The sequence below is a fragment of the Saccoglossus kowalevskii genome, chromosome 19 (assembly GCF_978046115.1).
Source record: "Saccoglossus kowalevskii chromosome 19, keSacKowa6.1, whole genome shotgun sequence".
Classification (NCBI taxonomy): Eukaryota; Metazoa; Hemichordata; class Enteropneusta; family Harrimaniidae; genus Saccoglossus; species Saccoglossus kowalevskii.
Window position 1 is genome coordinate 2,651,714 of NC_140659.1, and position 17,200 is coordinate 2,668,913.

Consider the following 17,200-nt stretch of genomic DNA (forward strand, 5'->3'; position numbering starts at 1 on the left):
CAGATTGGGTAGGTTTGGTGCACTAAATGTGTCAGATTGGGTAGGTTTGGTGCACTAAATGTGTCAGATTGGGTAGGTTTGGTGCACTGAATGTGTCAGATTGAGCAGTTTTGGAGCACTGAATGCGTCATATTGGGCAGTTTTGGAGCATTGAATATGTCATATTGGGCAGTTTTGGTGCATTTGATGTGTCATATTGGGTAGGTTTGGTTCACTGAATGTGTCAGATTAGGTAGGTTTGGTGCACTGAATGTGTCATATTGGGCAGTTTTGGAGCATTGAATGTGTTATATTGGGTAGGTTCGGTGCATTGAATGTGTCAGATTGGGTAGGTTTGGTGCACTAAATGTGTCAGATTGGGTAGGTTTGGTGGACTAAATGTGTCAGATTGGGTAGGTTTGGTGTACTGAATGTGTCAGATTGGGTAGGTTTGGTGCACTGAATGTGTCAGATTGGGTAGGTTTGGTGCACTAAATGGGTCAGATTGGGTAGGTTTGGTGCACTAAATGGGTCAGATTGGGTAGGTTTGGTGTACTGAATGTGTCAGATTGGGTAGGTTTGGTGCACTGAATGTGTCAGATTGGGTAGGTTTGGTGTACTGAATGTGTCAGATTGGGTAGGTTTGGTGCACTGAATGTGTCAGATTGGGTAGGTTTGGTGCACTGAATGTGTCAGATTGGGTAGGTTTGGTGCACTGAATGTGTCAGATTGGGTAGGTTTGGTGCACTAAATGTGTCAGATTGGGTAGGTTTGGTGCACTAAATGGGTCAGATTGGGTAGGTTTGGTGCACTAAATGGGTCAGATTGGGTAGGTTTGGTGCACTAAATGGGTCAGATTGGGTAGGTTTGGTGCACTAAATGTGTCAGATTGGGTAGGTTTGGTGCACTAAATGTGTCAGATTGGATAGGTTTGGTGCACTAAATGTGTCAGATTGGGTAGGTTTGGTGCACTAAATGTGTCAGATTGGGTAGGTTTGGTGCACTAAATGTGTCAGATTGGGTAGGTTTGGTGCACTAAATGTGTCAGATTGGGTAGGTTTGGTGCACTAAATGTGTCAGATTGGGTAGGTTTGGTGCACTAAATGTGTCAGATTGGGTAGGTTTGGTGCACTGAATGTGTCAGATTGGGTAGATTTGGTGCAATGAATGTGTCAGATTGGGTAGGTTTGGTGCACTAAATGTGTCAGATTGGGTAGGTTTGGTGCACTGAATGTGTCAGATTGGGTAGGTTTGGTGCACTGAATGTGTCAGATTGGGTAGGTTTGGTGCACTGAATGTGTCATATTGAGCAGTTTTGGAGCACTGAATGCGTCATATTGGGCAGTTTTGGAGCATTGAATATGTCATATTGGGCAGTTTTGGAGCATTGAATATGTCATATTGGGCAGTTTTGGTGCATTTGATGTGTCATATTGGGTAGGTTTGGTTCACTGAATGTGTCAGATTAGGTAGGTTTGGTGCACTGAATGTGTCATATTGGGCAGTTTTGGAGCATTGAATGTGTTATATTGGGTAGGTTCGGTGCATTGAATGTGTCAGATTGGTAGGTTTGGTGCACTAAATGTGTCAGATCGGGTAGGTTTAGTGCATTTGATGTGTCAGATTGGGTAGGTTTGATGCACTGAATGTGTCAGATTGGGTAGGTTTGGTGCACTGAATGTGTCAGATTGGGTAGGTTTGGTGCACTGAATGTGTCAGATTGGGTAGGTTTGGTGCACTGAATGTGTCAGATTGGGTAGGTTTGGTGCACTGAATGTGTCAGATTGGGTAGGTTTGGTGCACTGAATGTGTCAGATTGGGTAGGTTTGGTGTACTGAATGTGTCAGATTGGGTAGGTTTGGTGCACTGAATGTGTCAGATTGGGTAGGTTTGGTGCACTGAATGTGTCAGATTGGGTAGGTTTGGTGCACTGAATGTGTCAGATTGGGTAGGTTTGGTGCACTAAATGTGTCAGATTGGGTAGGTTTGGTGCACTGAATGTGTCAGATTGGGTAGGTTTGGTGCACTGAATGTGTCAGATTGGGTAGGTTTGGTGCACTGAATGTGTCAGATTGGGTAGGTTTGGTGCACTGAATGTGTCAGATTGGGTAGGTTTGGTGCACTGAATGTGTCAGATTGGGTAGGTTTGGTGCACTGAATGTGTCAGATTGGGTAGGTTTGGTGTACTGAATGTGTCAGATTGGGTAGGTTTGGTGCACTGAATGTGTCAGATTGGGTAGGTTTGGTGCACTAAATGGGTCAGATTGGGTAGGTTTGGTGTACTGAATGTGTCAGATTGGCTAGGTTTGGTGCACTGAATGTGTCAGATTGGGTAGGTTTGGTGCACTGAATGTGTCAGATTGGGTAGGTTTGGTGCACTGAATGTGTCAGATTGGGTAGGTTTGGTGCACTGAATGTGTCAGATTGGGTAGGTTTGGTGCACTGAATGTGTCAGATTGGGTAGGTTTGGTGCACTGAATGTGTCAGATTGGGTAGGTTTGGTGCACTGAATGTGTCAGATTGGGTAGGTTTGGTGCACTAAATGAGTCAGATTGGATAGGTTTGGTGCACTAAATGTGTCAGATTGGGTAGGTTTGGTGCACTAAATGGGTCAGATTGGGTAGGTTTGGTGCACTGAATGTGTCAGATTGGGTAGGTTTGGTGCACTAAATGTGTCAGATTGGGTAGGTTTGGTGCACTAAATGGGTCAGATTGGGTAGGTTTGGTGCACTGAATGTGTCAGATTGGGTAGGTTTGGTGCACTGAATGTGTCAGATTGGGTAGGTTTGGTGCACTGAATGTGTCAGATTGGGTAGGTTTGGTGCACTGAATGTGTCAGATTGGGTAGGTTTGGTGCACTGAATGTGTCAGATTGGGTAGGTTTGGTGCACTGAATGTGTCAGATTGGGTAGGTTTGGTGCACTGAATGTGTCAGATTGGGTAGGTTTGGTGTACTGAATGTGTCAGATTGGGTAGGTTTGGTGCACTGAATGTGTCAGATTGGGTAGGTTTGGTGCACTGAATGTGTCAGATTGGGTAGGTTTGGTGCACTGAATGTGTCAGATTGGGTAGGTTTGGTGCACTGAATGTGTCAGATTGGGTAGGTTTGGTGCACTGAATGTGTCAGATTGGGTAGGTTTGGTGCACTGAATGTGTCAGATTGGGTAGGTTTGGTGCACTGAATGTGTCAGATTGGGTAGGTTTGGTGCACTGAATGTGTCAGATTGGGTAGGTTTGGTGCACTGAATGTGTCAGATTGGGTAGGTTTGGTGCACTGAATGTGTCAGATTGGGTAGGTTTGGTGCACTGAATGTGTCAGATTGGGTAGGTTTGGTGCACTGAATGTGTCAGATTGGGTAGGTTTGGTGCACTGAATGTGTCAGATTGGGTAGGTTTGGTGCACTAAATGTGTCAGATTGGGTAGGTTTGGTGCACTAAATGTGTCAGATTGGGTAGGTTTGGTGCACTAAATGTGTCAGATTGGGTAGGTTTGGTGCACTGAATGTGTCAGATTGGGTAGGTTTGGTGCACTGAATGTGTCAGATTGGGTAGGTTTGGTGCACTGAATGTGTCAGATTGGGTAGGTTTGGTGCACTGAATGTGTCAGATTGGGTAGGTTTGGTGCACTGAATGTGTCAGATTGGGTAGGTTTGGTGCACTAAATGGGTCAGATTGGGTAGGTTTGGTGCACTGAATGGGTCAGATTGGGTAGGTTTGGTGCTCTGAATGTGTCAGATTGGGTAGGTTTGGTGCGCTAAATGGGTCAGATTGGGTAGGTTTGGTGCACTGAATGTGTCAGATTGGGTAGGTTTGGTGCACTGAATGTGTCAGATTGGGTAGGTTTGGTGCACTGAATGTGTCAGATTGGGTAGGTTTGGTGCACTGAATGTGTCAGATTGGGTAGGTTTGGTGCACTGAATGTGTCAGATTGGGTAGGTTTGGTGCACTGAATGTGTCAGATTGAGTAGGTTTGGTGCACTGAATGTGTCAGATTGGGTAGGTTTGGTGCACTGAATGTGTCAGATTGGGTAGGTTTGGTGCACTGAATGTGTCAGATTGGGTAGGTTTGGTGCACTGAATGTGTCAGATTGGGTAGGTTTGGTGCACTGAATGTGTCAGATTGGGTAGGTTTGGTGCACTGAATGTGTCAGATTGGGTAGGTTTGGTGCACTGAATGTGTCAGATTGGGTAGGTTTGGTGCACTGAATGTGTCAGATTGGGTAGGTTTGGTGCACTGAATGTGTCAGATTGGGTAGGTTTGGTGCACTAAATGGGTCAGATTGGGTAGGTTTGGTGCACTGAATGTGTCAGATTGGGTAGGTTTGGTGCACTGAATGTGTCAGATTGGGTAGGTTTGGTGCACTGAATGTGTCAGATTGGGTAGGTTTGGTGCACTGAATGTGTCAGATTGGGTAGGTTTGGTGCACTGAATGTGTCAGATTGGGTAGGTTTGGTGCACTGAATGTGTCAGATTGGGTAGGTTTGGTGCACTGAATGTGTCAGATTGGGTAGGTTTGGTGCACTGAATGTGTCAGATTGGGTAGGTTTGGTGCACTGAATGTGTCAGATTGGGTAGGTTTGGTGCACTGAATGTGTCAGATTGGGTAGGTTTGGTGCACTGAATGTGTCAGATTGGGTAGGTTTGGTGCACTGAATGTGTCAGATTGGGTAGGTTTGGTGCACTGAATGTGTCAGATTGGGTAGGTTTGGTGCACTGAATGTGTCAGATTGGGTAGGTTTGGTGCACTGAATGTGTCAGATTGGGTAGGTTACTGTTAATCGTACAAAAATCTCCTATACCTGAATGGTATTGGCCCAACAGTATATTCAAATTCCGCATGACGTTGACCTTTATACAATCTTACAACTTGACTAACCCAGTTAGAAAACTGTTGATGAACTTCTTGTACTAAATTACCCTACAAAGTAATGAACATTTTTAATAATCAATGTCAATAATGTAATCACTAACTTTAAGTAGTCAATTGACATTGATAAGCAGTATGATGTGGCTCGTTGGAATCTGACAACAAAGTTAAAACTTCATTCAGTCAAACAACTATCCAGTTTGCTGACTGTTTTGCAATTTATGGCCCCTTGTTTACCAGGGGTAAGAAAAGTTCTACTTATATCAAATTCAAAATGTCATGCTGGAATCAACAACAGAGACAGACATTTTCTTCTCACATAATTTTATCTACAATGATACAGGCAAGGTTTATCTGAACAAAAGTGAGTGATTCATTTTAATCAGTTTAGATTCAAATTTATTTACCAATGAAGCATACTATACAAGTATATATATATATATATATATATATATATTGTGTAGATGTAGCACTGTGTGTGGTCTATCTATCAGCATGCTTTTCTTCACGAGTGTCGTAAAATATAATAAATTTGGTTATGCATGTGTCAATGATTCAGCCAACGTCTCCATGCTTATAATGACAACATACATACAGAAAAAAAAAACTATTTATAAACAAAACAATAAGTAAGGCTGCTTAGAGTTTGTGCGACAGAAATATGCAATGTACTGTAACTGTCAAAACACTTACTTGAACCACCTTTGTGTTAACGTTGTCTTTAAAGATAGGGATTGGTTCAGTTCCATTTGGACGGAAAATATAGGCTCCAGATGGCTGGTTATCTTTGTTGTTGCCAGCACTACTATTATACCAATAAAAAGACTGATTGACAGATAATGTCAAGTTGGAATCTATATTAGTCATGGACTTCAATAAACCAGTAGTACCATCAAATGTTAAACTAACATGCTGTAAAAAATAATAATTTAATAGGTGAGATTACAAGCTGGTTTGCGTTAATAATTTATCAATAATAATAGTAAAATTTAATGTTTCACTAATGTTTCACGCCAGCGTGCTCAGCTACGCACTTTGAGACATTCGATCTGCGATTGCGTAGTTCGTCTACGTAAATAATCTGCGAGTCGTAGACTTTGCCGTGTTACGGCACCGTTTTGTTTGATTGTGTTACGTATTTTGTGTGTTTTGACAGTATATCAACATATTATGTACCGTATATTTGTTGAAAGAGAATGGTGTTGACATAAACCTATACTCAAGCAGTGTGCAGCTCATTTCAGTGTTCTACATGTAATGCGAAATAGTACGCAGTGTAGCGTATAGCTGCTCACAGGATGGTGCCAGAAGTTGTTGTAAAAATCAATTCTTCGTCAGACTGAAGCTGTAATTAGGTTTATCAAACAACCATGAAAGTAAAAAGACGTCTATGATAAAACTCAATAGAATTCAATCACTGTTCTTGAACTCTTTCAACTTGTATATTTGTGTACATACATGCCTTCAGCCCTATAAGCGTGAGCGTGACCTGGAAGATTGCCATAATTGAGTGCCACAATTTCTGTTTTAAGATTTATTCGATATAATAATACAAATGTACACCCCAACAGTTTTAGAGACCCTCAGAGCCCATTGTCAACCGAGGCTAAGCCGCAGTTGACAATTAACACTGTATGAACACTGTAAGCCATGTCACTCCATTTCTATAAAAGTTGTGGTACAAAAGACTGAAGAATCTCTTAGGTCATATAAAATAACAAATTGATAGATTAAAATATTACCTCATTTTTTATAATTGTATCAGCATTACTTGGTTTCTTTAGAGTGAACTGTTTTGTATACTGAAAACCTGTATTTACAAAACAATCATTACTTTAAAACACAATATAAATTACAAGCCATGTATGGCACAGTCCCTGTCAGTTATCAAGTTTAAGATACATGTAGTATATAGTTTTGTTTATAGTAATATAGTTGTAACATAAACATGTCAGAGATATGGGTCCAGAAGTTGATGCTTGATTATGATTTTTTAACATTAAAATGACTGACATTCAGTAATCTTGTATCTGATCATTAAACAAGTACTTGTCCATATTGAAAGATATTGTTCTGGATCACATTAATTAAAATAAATTTGCCACCGATCGGCCATGATAAATAGGATAGTCAAGCTAATACATATGTATATCTATGACATGATGTATAATTAATATATAAAATATGAACATCATCAGTCGAAGTTTTTCAAATATACGACACTGGCCAATTTGAATCATATTTGTGAAGTAAGATGTAGGCACCAGAGTAGCAGAATTTAGTTATATAAAATTAACCTTCACTTCATAGAACATATTTGAGAAAATTTTCACAAAAATGGGTCAATTGTACTTAGCTTGGGATCTACAGCATTGTAAGAATGAATGTTATTTACAATTGGTCGCTGTCTGCCCATTCAAACACCGCTATAGCAAAATAGGATGTTTTTGATCAAACAGATAAGCAAAACATTAACAAGTGACTGTCAGAACATAGATTTATCAGTAAAAATTTCGATTGCACAACAAATTTAATGCAATTTGCTTAAATTATTGAGTACGGGCAACCAAACTTTGTTTATTAATGGTGTATGCATGTGTATTCCATGTATAGTGTCATGTGTACAAGGATTCATACTGGTGTTTTAGTGGACAGCCAGTGATTAAATGTAAATACAATCCACTCCAACATTGCCATAAATCCATAGGCTGAATTGTACTAATTGTACTTCTGTTAATGGGTGACAATTTTAAAATTAAAAATTTTACTCTTCACTGTATATGTTGAATATCCTACTGCAGGAATTGTCACTGCAAAGAGCAACTCATGGGTGGCATCACCACGGTTACCACGAACACGTTGAGTTTCAGCAGACACGTTAAATACCTATAATAAACAAAGTTATAAGCAAAGTAAAATGTTTACTTTCATTAAATTATTATAAAATCAAACAAAGTTTGGAAAGAACCCCTGTGTGCTAAAGATATTAGAGGCATGACATTAGCACACATGCTACTTTAGAGCAAATACAGCATTTAAAAATATAACTGCAGACAATGATCTAGGGGGTTCCAAGTAGCTATTTAATGAAATAATGACCATATATGATGACTTGATATTTTGGTTGTATATCCTACTATGTCCCTATGAGCAATAATAGTACCACATCGATTTTATCCCCAAGCTAATTAGCTTTGTGCATTATCCCAGGGCATCTATGTACCACGTTTCATTAAAATCTGTTGAATGATACTTGAGAAACAAATGAATATGCCTAAAATGCGCTAATCAATATGCAAATTAGGTTATTAATATGCATAGATTTTTAACCCAATAAGTTCTGTGAATAGTCATGGAGCAACTATGTACCAAGTTGAAATGTTAAGATTAATACTTGAAACATCAGAAAAGCTGAAAATTTACTAATTATACAAATTAGGTAATTAATATGCATGAATATTAATCCACTATTTATCAGGTCTGTGCATTGTTCTATAACATCTATGTAGCAAGTTTCATTGTGATGTGATGACTAGTATTATAGATATTGGTGAAATAAACAAAAATTTACTAATCATTATGCAAATTATTATGCATAGGATTTCTACCCAAAACTAATCAGGTCTGTGCATTGTCCCAGAGCATCTACGTACCAATTTCCATCAAAATCCAATGAGTGGTTCTTTAGAAAAGTCATTGAACAGTTAAAAATCAGCTAATTATCATGCAAATTAGAAAATTAATAAGCACAGATTTTAACCGAAACCTAATCAAATCTGCGCATAACATATATAACATATGGTTCTTGAAATATCAATGGACATACAATTACAAATGTTTTGTAATAGTTACACTAACTGCAAAGACTTCCATTGTGTGCTTCGCACAATAATGTAAAAAACTTGTTACTCACTTGATAAGCCACGTCTTTGCCATCTGGATCTGTCACTGCAAAGTTTTGATTATTGACTGGTATACGTACATAGTTATGAACAGTTCGGGCAAGTGGATTGTATACTATTACTGTGAACTGAAAGAAAGAATGTCACACAAAGTAAAAGTTACAAGCTATTTTCACCAAAATAAAGAAATGTAAGAACTCAATGTGATATGGTAGTCAGTTTACAGCTTAGAGGTTTCTAAGTGAGATATCAGTGAAACGTCCACATCTATACTTTCTGTCTTAAAAATTGGCTGAATAAGGTCATTTGCTGTTTAGTATTAATTAGATATTCAGACTTCCATGATCTTTACATTATGGGTTATTTTATGTTAACAAAATTCACATAAAAACATAAAAGAACATGGAAAATGGCAAGTCATGCATGACCAATAGTTACCAAATTTAAGATATAGTTTAATAGTTTTGTTTATAGTAATATACGAGTGTAGTTTGAACATTAAAATGATATGGATCCAGCAGCTGATTGCTTGATTACCAGGGGTATAATGATTTTTTAACATTAAAATGATTGACATTCAGTCTTGTATCTGATTGTCAAATGAGTACTTGTCCATTTTGAGAGATATTGCTCTGCAACAGCATTATTGTGAAAACCAAAACAACCTTAAAACAAGCAGCCTGTCGGCTGGGATAGCTTCGCTGGTGGCAATGCACATTGCAATTAAAGAGCAGAAGATATCATTAGAAAATGAACAATATGTATAGTACCAAAGCAATTGGACTATATAACACTTTTCACCAAAAATGATAAAAATATTCGTCAAAATTAGATAATTGAAGATATCATCAAGAAATAAACAAATCTGAGAGAGGTCCACATATGTACCTAATATATATGTATACTATCAAAGCAATTGGACTTGCGGTTTTCAATAAGAAATCGAAAAATATCACTTTTTACCAAAAATATTCACCCAAATTAGAGAATTAAAGATATCATCATGAAATGAACAAACCTGAGAAAGGTCTACCCAAGGAATACACACACTAAGTATCAAAGGATTCAGACTTGTAGTTTCCAAGAAGAAGTCGAAAAAGTAAAAAGTTGATGCGGACGACGACAGACAATCATTCATATGATAAGCTCTGCTCAACAAAGTCGACAGCAGAGCTAATAAAAGTTAAATATCCGATGATATAACATAGCAATGTTTCGCAGCTTAGGTTTAGTAAAGGGGGTAGAGATATGATACAATTATATTAATATGTAATGTGTGCTTCATGGAAGCCAAAAATAACATTTACTTACAGATTTCTGTTTTTCAGTAGCATTACATATACTGATATTCATATACTGGCAGAACTCTGGTGTTGTAGGTGTTTTGTTTGACATTAATTTAGATAACGCTTGAGATATCAGATTCTACAAGAAAAAGCAATATTGTAAGTCCAGCATCAAATAAATCAGTGACATTGAAAACAGCTCTGCTTGGCAAAGAAACCCATGTTTCAATAACTCACTGTTTCAAAAACACCCACAGATTTAAAAAAAATTATTTTCATGCCAGAAATTAATTTACAAAGAAAATTGAGATTTTAGTGTAAAACTAATAAGGTCTGCACAATGTAACAAGACCATCTATGTAACAAGTTTCATTGAAATGTGATCAGAACCAAAAAATTATGAATTATTATGCTAATTAGGGAATTAATATTAACAGATTTTACCCAAACTAATCATACATTGTCCCAGAGCATCTATGTACCAAGTTCCATTGAAATGTGATGATTAGTATGAGAGATATCAGTGTGAAAGTTGAATATGAATAGTTATGCAAATTAGGTAATTAATATGCACAATTATTTACCCCCAAAACTAATCAGGTCTCTGCATAGTCCTAGAGGACCTATGTACAAAGTTTCATTGAAATGCGGAAAAGCCGAAAATTTACTAATCATTATGTAAATTAGGTAATTAATATGCACAGATTTTCACCCAAAACTAATCAAAACGTGGCATTAGTTCAGAGCATCTATTAATCACATTTTAATCAAACTCCAATGAGTGGTTATTTAGATATCCATGGAACAGTCATGGAACAGCTAAAAATGAGCTAATTATCATGCAAATTAGGTAATTAATATGCACGGATTTTTACCAAAAACTAATCAAATGTGGACATAAGCTCAGAGCATCTACGTACCTAGTTTCATCAAAATTCAATACGTGGTTCTTGAGATATCAGTGGAACAGACGGACGGACGAACGGACACACACACACAGACAGACAGACAGACAGACAGACAGACAGACAGACAGACAGACAGACAGACAGACAATAGACACACTAACAGCCTCGCACACGGGAGTCAAAAAGTAAATTATCAAAATTTCATTCAATGTCATTTTGGTAATGTCAAACCTCACCTGACACTTGTCAATACCCAAAGACAGTCTTTTAGCATAGTCATAGGCTACATGCTGTTTTTCTGTACCACTGAAAATAATAATAATTTTAAAAATTAATTGTCTAGTTTAAAAAGACCACTAGTCAAATGTGCTCCTATAAATTGTAGATAGAATTTTCAACGCCTGACAACCATCACGGCGAAAACAAAGGCCGAAAACTCCCAGAAAACGTCACTTTGGGATAGTTGTTGAGATTCTACTGAACATTGTAACAAGATTACATGTATACATTCAGTAGCTCAGGATTACTGTTTCCTTGACCTAAGCCGTTTTCACCCTGGCTCTTTCACCGGCATTCACACACAGCCCATAGAAATACAGTGGTGCGCGTCTTTAGCAACATTAAATGATCTGTGACACTAGAAGATTAGCCAAGTAGAGGCTGCCCTCTATGAAGGAAATGGGCAAAGCCCCACCCCTCTTCTGCCCTCCATAAAGGAAATGGGTATAGTTTCCACCTTTGCTGCTTTGTATAAAGACAATTATTATAGGTTCCCTATTTGCTGCCCTCTACAGAGAAAACAGTTATTGGTCCCACCTTTTGATGCTATCGTTGCCATGGATTCACGGCTAATATGATGAGCAAAATCACAATGTTATATCACTAAGAAACTGAGTGAAACAGATCTGGATTTCTCAAAAAGTTACACTGTGCAGATTAGGTCTGGATTTCATTAAATATACATTGTGTTGAACCAATCTAATAATAATAATAATAATCTTTATTACATCCTTAGAAATACAATCTTTTTATCAGTCACAGCAATAAAGTAATAAAAAGAAGTTGAGTTGGTTAATAATAAGATAAGAGTAGTAGTAAATGAAAGTACCTTGTAATGAGTTTATAAAAAAATTTTCATTTCTGATTTCAAAAGATTACAGAATATGCTTGTTTAATTATATGTTGGTTATTATTGCTCATCAGATATGTAAATGTTTTTTGTTTATTATCTACCGGTATTTGTTTAGGGAGTTCAATATTTTCCTTCATTTCATCTTGATAATTGTTGTAGAGATGACAATCCATGAAGAAATGTAATTTATATTCAGTTTCATTTTAGGACAGTTTATGCAAGTTCTATTTTCAATTGGAGTTTTGGGATGAGTGTGTCTACCTGTTTCAATAGCCAGGTTATGGTTATCATTGTTGTATGGTATAAGATTAAAAGAACTTTTCTTGACAGAGTATTTTGGGGTCATATTAATAATTTGAAATAATAGTACAACAAATTGTATAATTGGGTTTATTATAAGAAATTGTCGTAATATAAAAACATTATACACTGAAACTGTGTGTAGTACAATGTAAGTAGCACAATTTGGTGTCCGGTACCACAATTTGGAAAATAGTAGCATAATTTGGAATATGGTAGCATAATTTGGAATATGGTAGCATACTTTGGTATATGGTAGCACAATTTGGAATATGGTAGCACAATTTGGAATATGGTAGCACAATTTGGAATATGGTAGCACAATTTGGAATATGGTTAACAGCGTCCGGATTACTTTCGGAAATTCCGTCGCGTTTCGGAAAGTTTTAATTTTCAAAACTTTTGAATATTTATTTGTGCTTTTAGGTTAGTGAGAAGGTTATAATAATTCTTCATTTCACTTTAACACTGTTTTTACACCCCTCAGACCCCATTAAAAAGTCACTTCTGGCCATTATAATGGCCACTATTTTCTTAATGGCCAGAGTATTGACCAGAATATTTTAAGTGGCCAAAATATTTACCAGTGTTTTTAAAATGGTGGTTTTAATGACCCATGTTTTTTATACTGGTCAGAATAATTACAATTGCTTTTTAAATGATGGAGTTGATGAACATTTTTTTTTATGGGCAGTATAATGGTCATTTTATTTTTCATTACATACATAAAATGACCAGTATTTTTGTTCATGTCTCTAAATATAATGGCCCAGAAAACAGCCTCAATATACGTGTGGGAATTTATTTTTCCCAAGTTTCACTGGCGCTTCCAAGTACACTTAAATGAAATTTCGCGAATATTGCCTCGATCCCCAGTGAAATTTCATAGTAACGCTGATGCCAGTGACTGCTGGTGGACTGCATAACCTGCGGAGTATTTAGATGGTGTTGAATCATAGGACGATTGCAGTACTGCAACTGGCACATCAAGGTATGAATTTGTAATTATTTTACCATTTTACAATGACTTCAATACAATATTAGATACTTTTGTTGTTGTTTATGTAGCAGGATAGTCTTTTGGGGCTTTCGTTTTTGTTCAGTCATGGCACACTGTGTAAGTAATGCTTCATTATTATTCATAATTGTCAAACAACAAGCTCAAGTAGGTGTTAATGAGGATTAGCTCCTATGTTTGTTAATACAAGAAAAGTATAAACAAAATTTATTTCCAACTCCTGAAATCTGCAAAAAAACATCAACGTAAATTTGTTTCCATTCATGGCAATGTTTTCAAATTATTTTAATATAATAATTTAACTGACTGCAAAATGTTTGTTTTTTTTAAATTTTTGAAGACTATGTATATTGTTGTTTTTTTTCTCCTCAGACAATACCAGCAATAGTGTACTGTACACTGGGAAATCTAATTTAGTAATCATGTATTAACTATACATGTATATATTATGCCCATAACATCAAATACCATCCAGAATCCCTTTTTCCTGTAAACTAGTATAGATGATATATGTCTACAGTGTGCAACAGTTCATTTTTCTTTGCGCACAAAAGAAAAAAGTAAAACTCATACTCAAAATAACTTTTAATTTAGCATGGATTTAAACTAAATTTCAATTGAATCTAATATTCTTTGCTCATCTTTGATTTGATTTGAATGAGTTGTAGAGATCAATATAAAGGGGAAGTGAATCTTAATGTATGCACCTAAGGTAGAAATAAACAGAAGACACTTATTCGTAGATTCACGTAGAGCTCTTTAGCAAAGGCTAAGAGGTCCAATACCTTAACCTGTGCTAAAAAAATGTGCATGAATACAGGCTAAGAAATACTAGGTACAGAGTAAATCTGGTCAAAGCCTTAGCACAGGCAAAACAAAACAAGCATGAACGCTTAGCTCGGCTAAAAAAACCATTGTATTTAATGTTCATTTAGGAGATTTACTACTATATTCATAACTTTTTATTTTGGTGTGCCATTTCCTGCATGACAATCAACGCTAACACATATAGAGAGATTGACTCAAGAAAAAATGTACCGATGATGAGATACTGTGCTACTTCCTGTTATTCTGCAATTTGCACTTTCTGAATTTGCTTTGGTATTGTTTTATAGCTGTAGAACTAACCTTCCTACTTATTCTTACTGAGCACTCATAGTTAAAATTTCTGAAGATTTTGCCTATTCTTAATAAGTTTGGGCGTTCCTTACCCCGTGCTAACCATTGTTTCCTTCTGTGCATGAACTCAAACATATGAGATTAGCTTAAATCTTAGCCCGTACTTTGTGTAGCATGAACACTACTTTTGAAGATACAGGGGGCAAATGGGCGAGACTTAAACAAAATATAATGAAGGTGTAATATGCAGTCAGTAAATGTCCTAGGCATTTCTGGGTCAGCCAAATTGATCATGGGTACTCTTGCTCAACTTGGACAAAAAAATATTTAGTCTATATAATGGTACTTAAATCATAGACCTTAGAGAACAGGGACATGCTACTGTGGCTACCCCTTTCATGTAACCTTAGTTATAATCCCCCTACCCAAATTAACACCTTAGAGAAACTGATAATAAATCTATGTCAACACCACTGTTACATCCTCTCCTGTTTCATAAGCCAAACATGGCTGCCAGGGTGTAGCTACACAAAATGAGACAATTTTGTGGTTGGAATATAATCAGAAAAATTAAATTTGATCAAAACTTGAATAGCCAAGTCCATTCTATTGATGCGAGTGAAACTAAAAATTAACAATTTTTATTCCACTATGAAATCAGGAAAGGGAAACAAAAATGGTAAGTTTTCTCTGCAAGGAAACAAAACTGCCTAAAAGTAAACAATGACCTGTGGAAATTTGTGTCATTATAACAAGTGGATTTTTCATCATATTTAGAACAGATATAGCATAGTGCACTTGTTATACACTGACTAATGGGAATACTAGTAAAAACTGTTTCAGATGTATAAATCTTCTAGGTACATGTATATGTATTAATGAGATTATACAGGAGGTTATAACCCACATTGCACATTGTCTCAGACAGAAGTTGCATGACCCAGTTTTCTAAGGTCATGCTTAAATCATAACCATCTGAATACCATTATTTCACTTTTCAAACTAAACTGTTTTTATATTTTTAATATCATTTTTTTGATTTTGAAAAAAAAATATAGAAACAATATTACACTTAACATAATTACTCTATTAGCAGCACATGCACTTAGGTAATTTACAGGGATCTTCAATGGTCGAAATATGTAATATTTTCATGATTTAGTATCCACAAATGTAATTTTAGAGCAAATATGGTATTGTATTGGATCATAATTATAATACAATTATTTATTTTGTGAAAGTACCTGGGGATCGATGAAGTTGTACATGCATGGTGGCATTCCCATTGTGGAGGGACTCTATAATTTTGTATGTACACAGCTTCCTACTTTGAAAGACAAAATCATGCAGCTGCATTGTTACATAACTTTCTTTTGTCTCTTGTAGGAAGTTAAATCCCCCTATTGTTCTCAGAAATTAGGTTCCCAAGTACAGCAATGTACTGTCCACAGAGGGACTGTGTACTGTCCTAGTCTCTCAAGAGACAAACTGTGTGTATATATGGCACAACCCCTAATATATTCGGTTAGGAAACAATTTGATGTTATTCTGTTTTATTTGATATTTATATTTTTTCAATCAGAATGTACCGGGTATCATCTTTTTGGAAGTATATCTGAGTTGCATAGGGGAAAAATTGACATATCACAAGATGTCATTTTATCCACATTGTTATTAGTGAGGACAGAAATATGCCAAAATACACAGACACCACAAATTTTTGTTTCCAAAATTGATTACAAAGTGTCTTAATTAAAAACTGGTCATTGTAAGCTAATAGCAATCTGAATTATTTTTTGCAGATAATGACAATTTAAAAAAAGGAAATACTATATAAATGGAACGTAAGAAGTTGAAGAACCAGAATTTATGGACGTTAAGGGAAAAAAAAAGTTTAACCAGTATTGATGGATGCAATGGTTTAGCATTTGCATGTTTATCAGTTTTACATTTGCACACAGATTTTGAAAGTTCCAAGTGTGTAGAGTTACTGTACATTCCTTTTTTTATGTTTTCCCTCAAATAAAAGTGACATCTTTCAACTGGTATTTCATGATTTTCAGCTATCTTATATAGTTCTTCTTGCTGACCCTTTTGTACACACCCACACTCACTCCACAATCTTTCATCTTTTTAATAATAATTAACAGGAAAATATTATTGAAAAAATCCTGTAGAGATCAAAAACATGGACAAATTTGACACGCCTACATCTTTGAGAAAAAATATTTTACACTAGAAAAAGAATAGCACAAAAACAAAGAGGAGAAAAAACATTTTGCACAGCCCCCTCCTTAAGCTAATCGCCTCTCAAGAAAACTTGATGAATATCTGGAGGAGTATGACATTGCAAACCTAAAATATTATTATCCACTAAAACAGTCTGTATGGCTGTGCACTACATCATGATTTTTAAAAAACAAAACAAAATATTGCTTACATATTCTTGTTTTGTCTAATGTTTTCATTAATTATCCAATTTCTGTACTTTATGTGTTTGTACACTGAGCTGAATAATTAAGATGATGTTTTGAAGCACAGTGATAGAGGGACTGTGTTTGAAGCAATGTTTTAACCCCCCCCCCCCTCACCACCCCCCACCCCCATATGACATTTTTACTTTGCAAAGCTGTACCTCCCAGATCTTTAGTTGTTTATGCATAGATGGTCTTTGGTTATAGATTATTT

The 17,200-nt window shown here is 36.3% G+C and overlaps 1 protein-coding gene and 1 long non-coding RNA gene across 3 annotated transcripts in view; one reads left to right on the plus strand and one right to left on the minus strand.

Annotated features, from left to right (window-relative positions):
* LOC102805938 (lysosomal alpha-mannosidase-like) overlaps nucleotides 1-17,200 on the minus strand; it is a 159,522-nt gene that overhangs the window by 20,948 nt on the left and 121,374 nt on the right. For both annotated transcript variants that reach the window (XM_085493896.1, XM_085493895.1), the window contains exons 11-17: nucleotides 11,180-11,249; nucleotides 10,061-10,174; nucleotides 8,761-8,877; nucleotides 7,616-7,733; nucleotides 6,590-6,657; nucleotides 5,541-5,759; nucleotides 4,780-4,898 (exon numbers count right to left, since the gene is read on the minus strand). In XM_085493896.1, coding sequence (XP_085350022.1) covers nucleotides 4,780-4,898; nucleotides 5,541-5,759; nucleotides 6,590-6,657; nucleotides 7,616-7,733; nucleotides 8,761-8,877; nucleotides 10,061-10,174; nucleotides 11,180-11,249 — 825 coding nt within the window. The remainder of the gene's footprint in view (nucleotides 1-4,779; nucleotides 4,899-5,540; nucleotides 5,760-6,589; nucleotides 6,658-7,615; nucleotides 7,734-8,760; nucleotides 8,878-10,060; nucleotides 10,175-11,179; nucleotides 11,250-17,200) is intronic.
* LOC146730233 (uncharacterized) lies at nucleotides 15,672-16,554 on the plus strand. The gene is made up of 2 exons (XR_014927464.1): nucleotides 15,672-16,036; nucleotides 16,315-16,554. It is a non-coding gene; the product is annotated as an uncharacterized LOC146730233 (long non-coding RNA).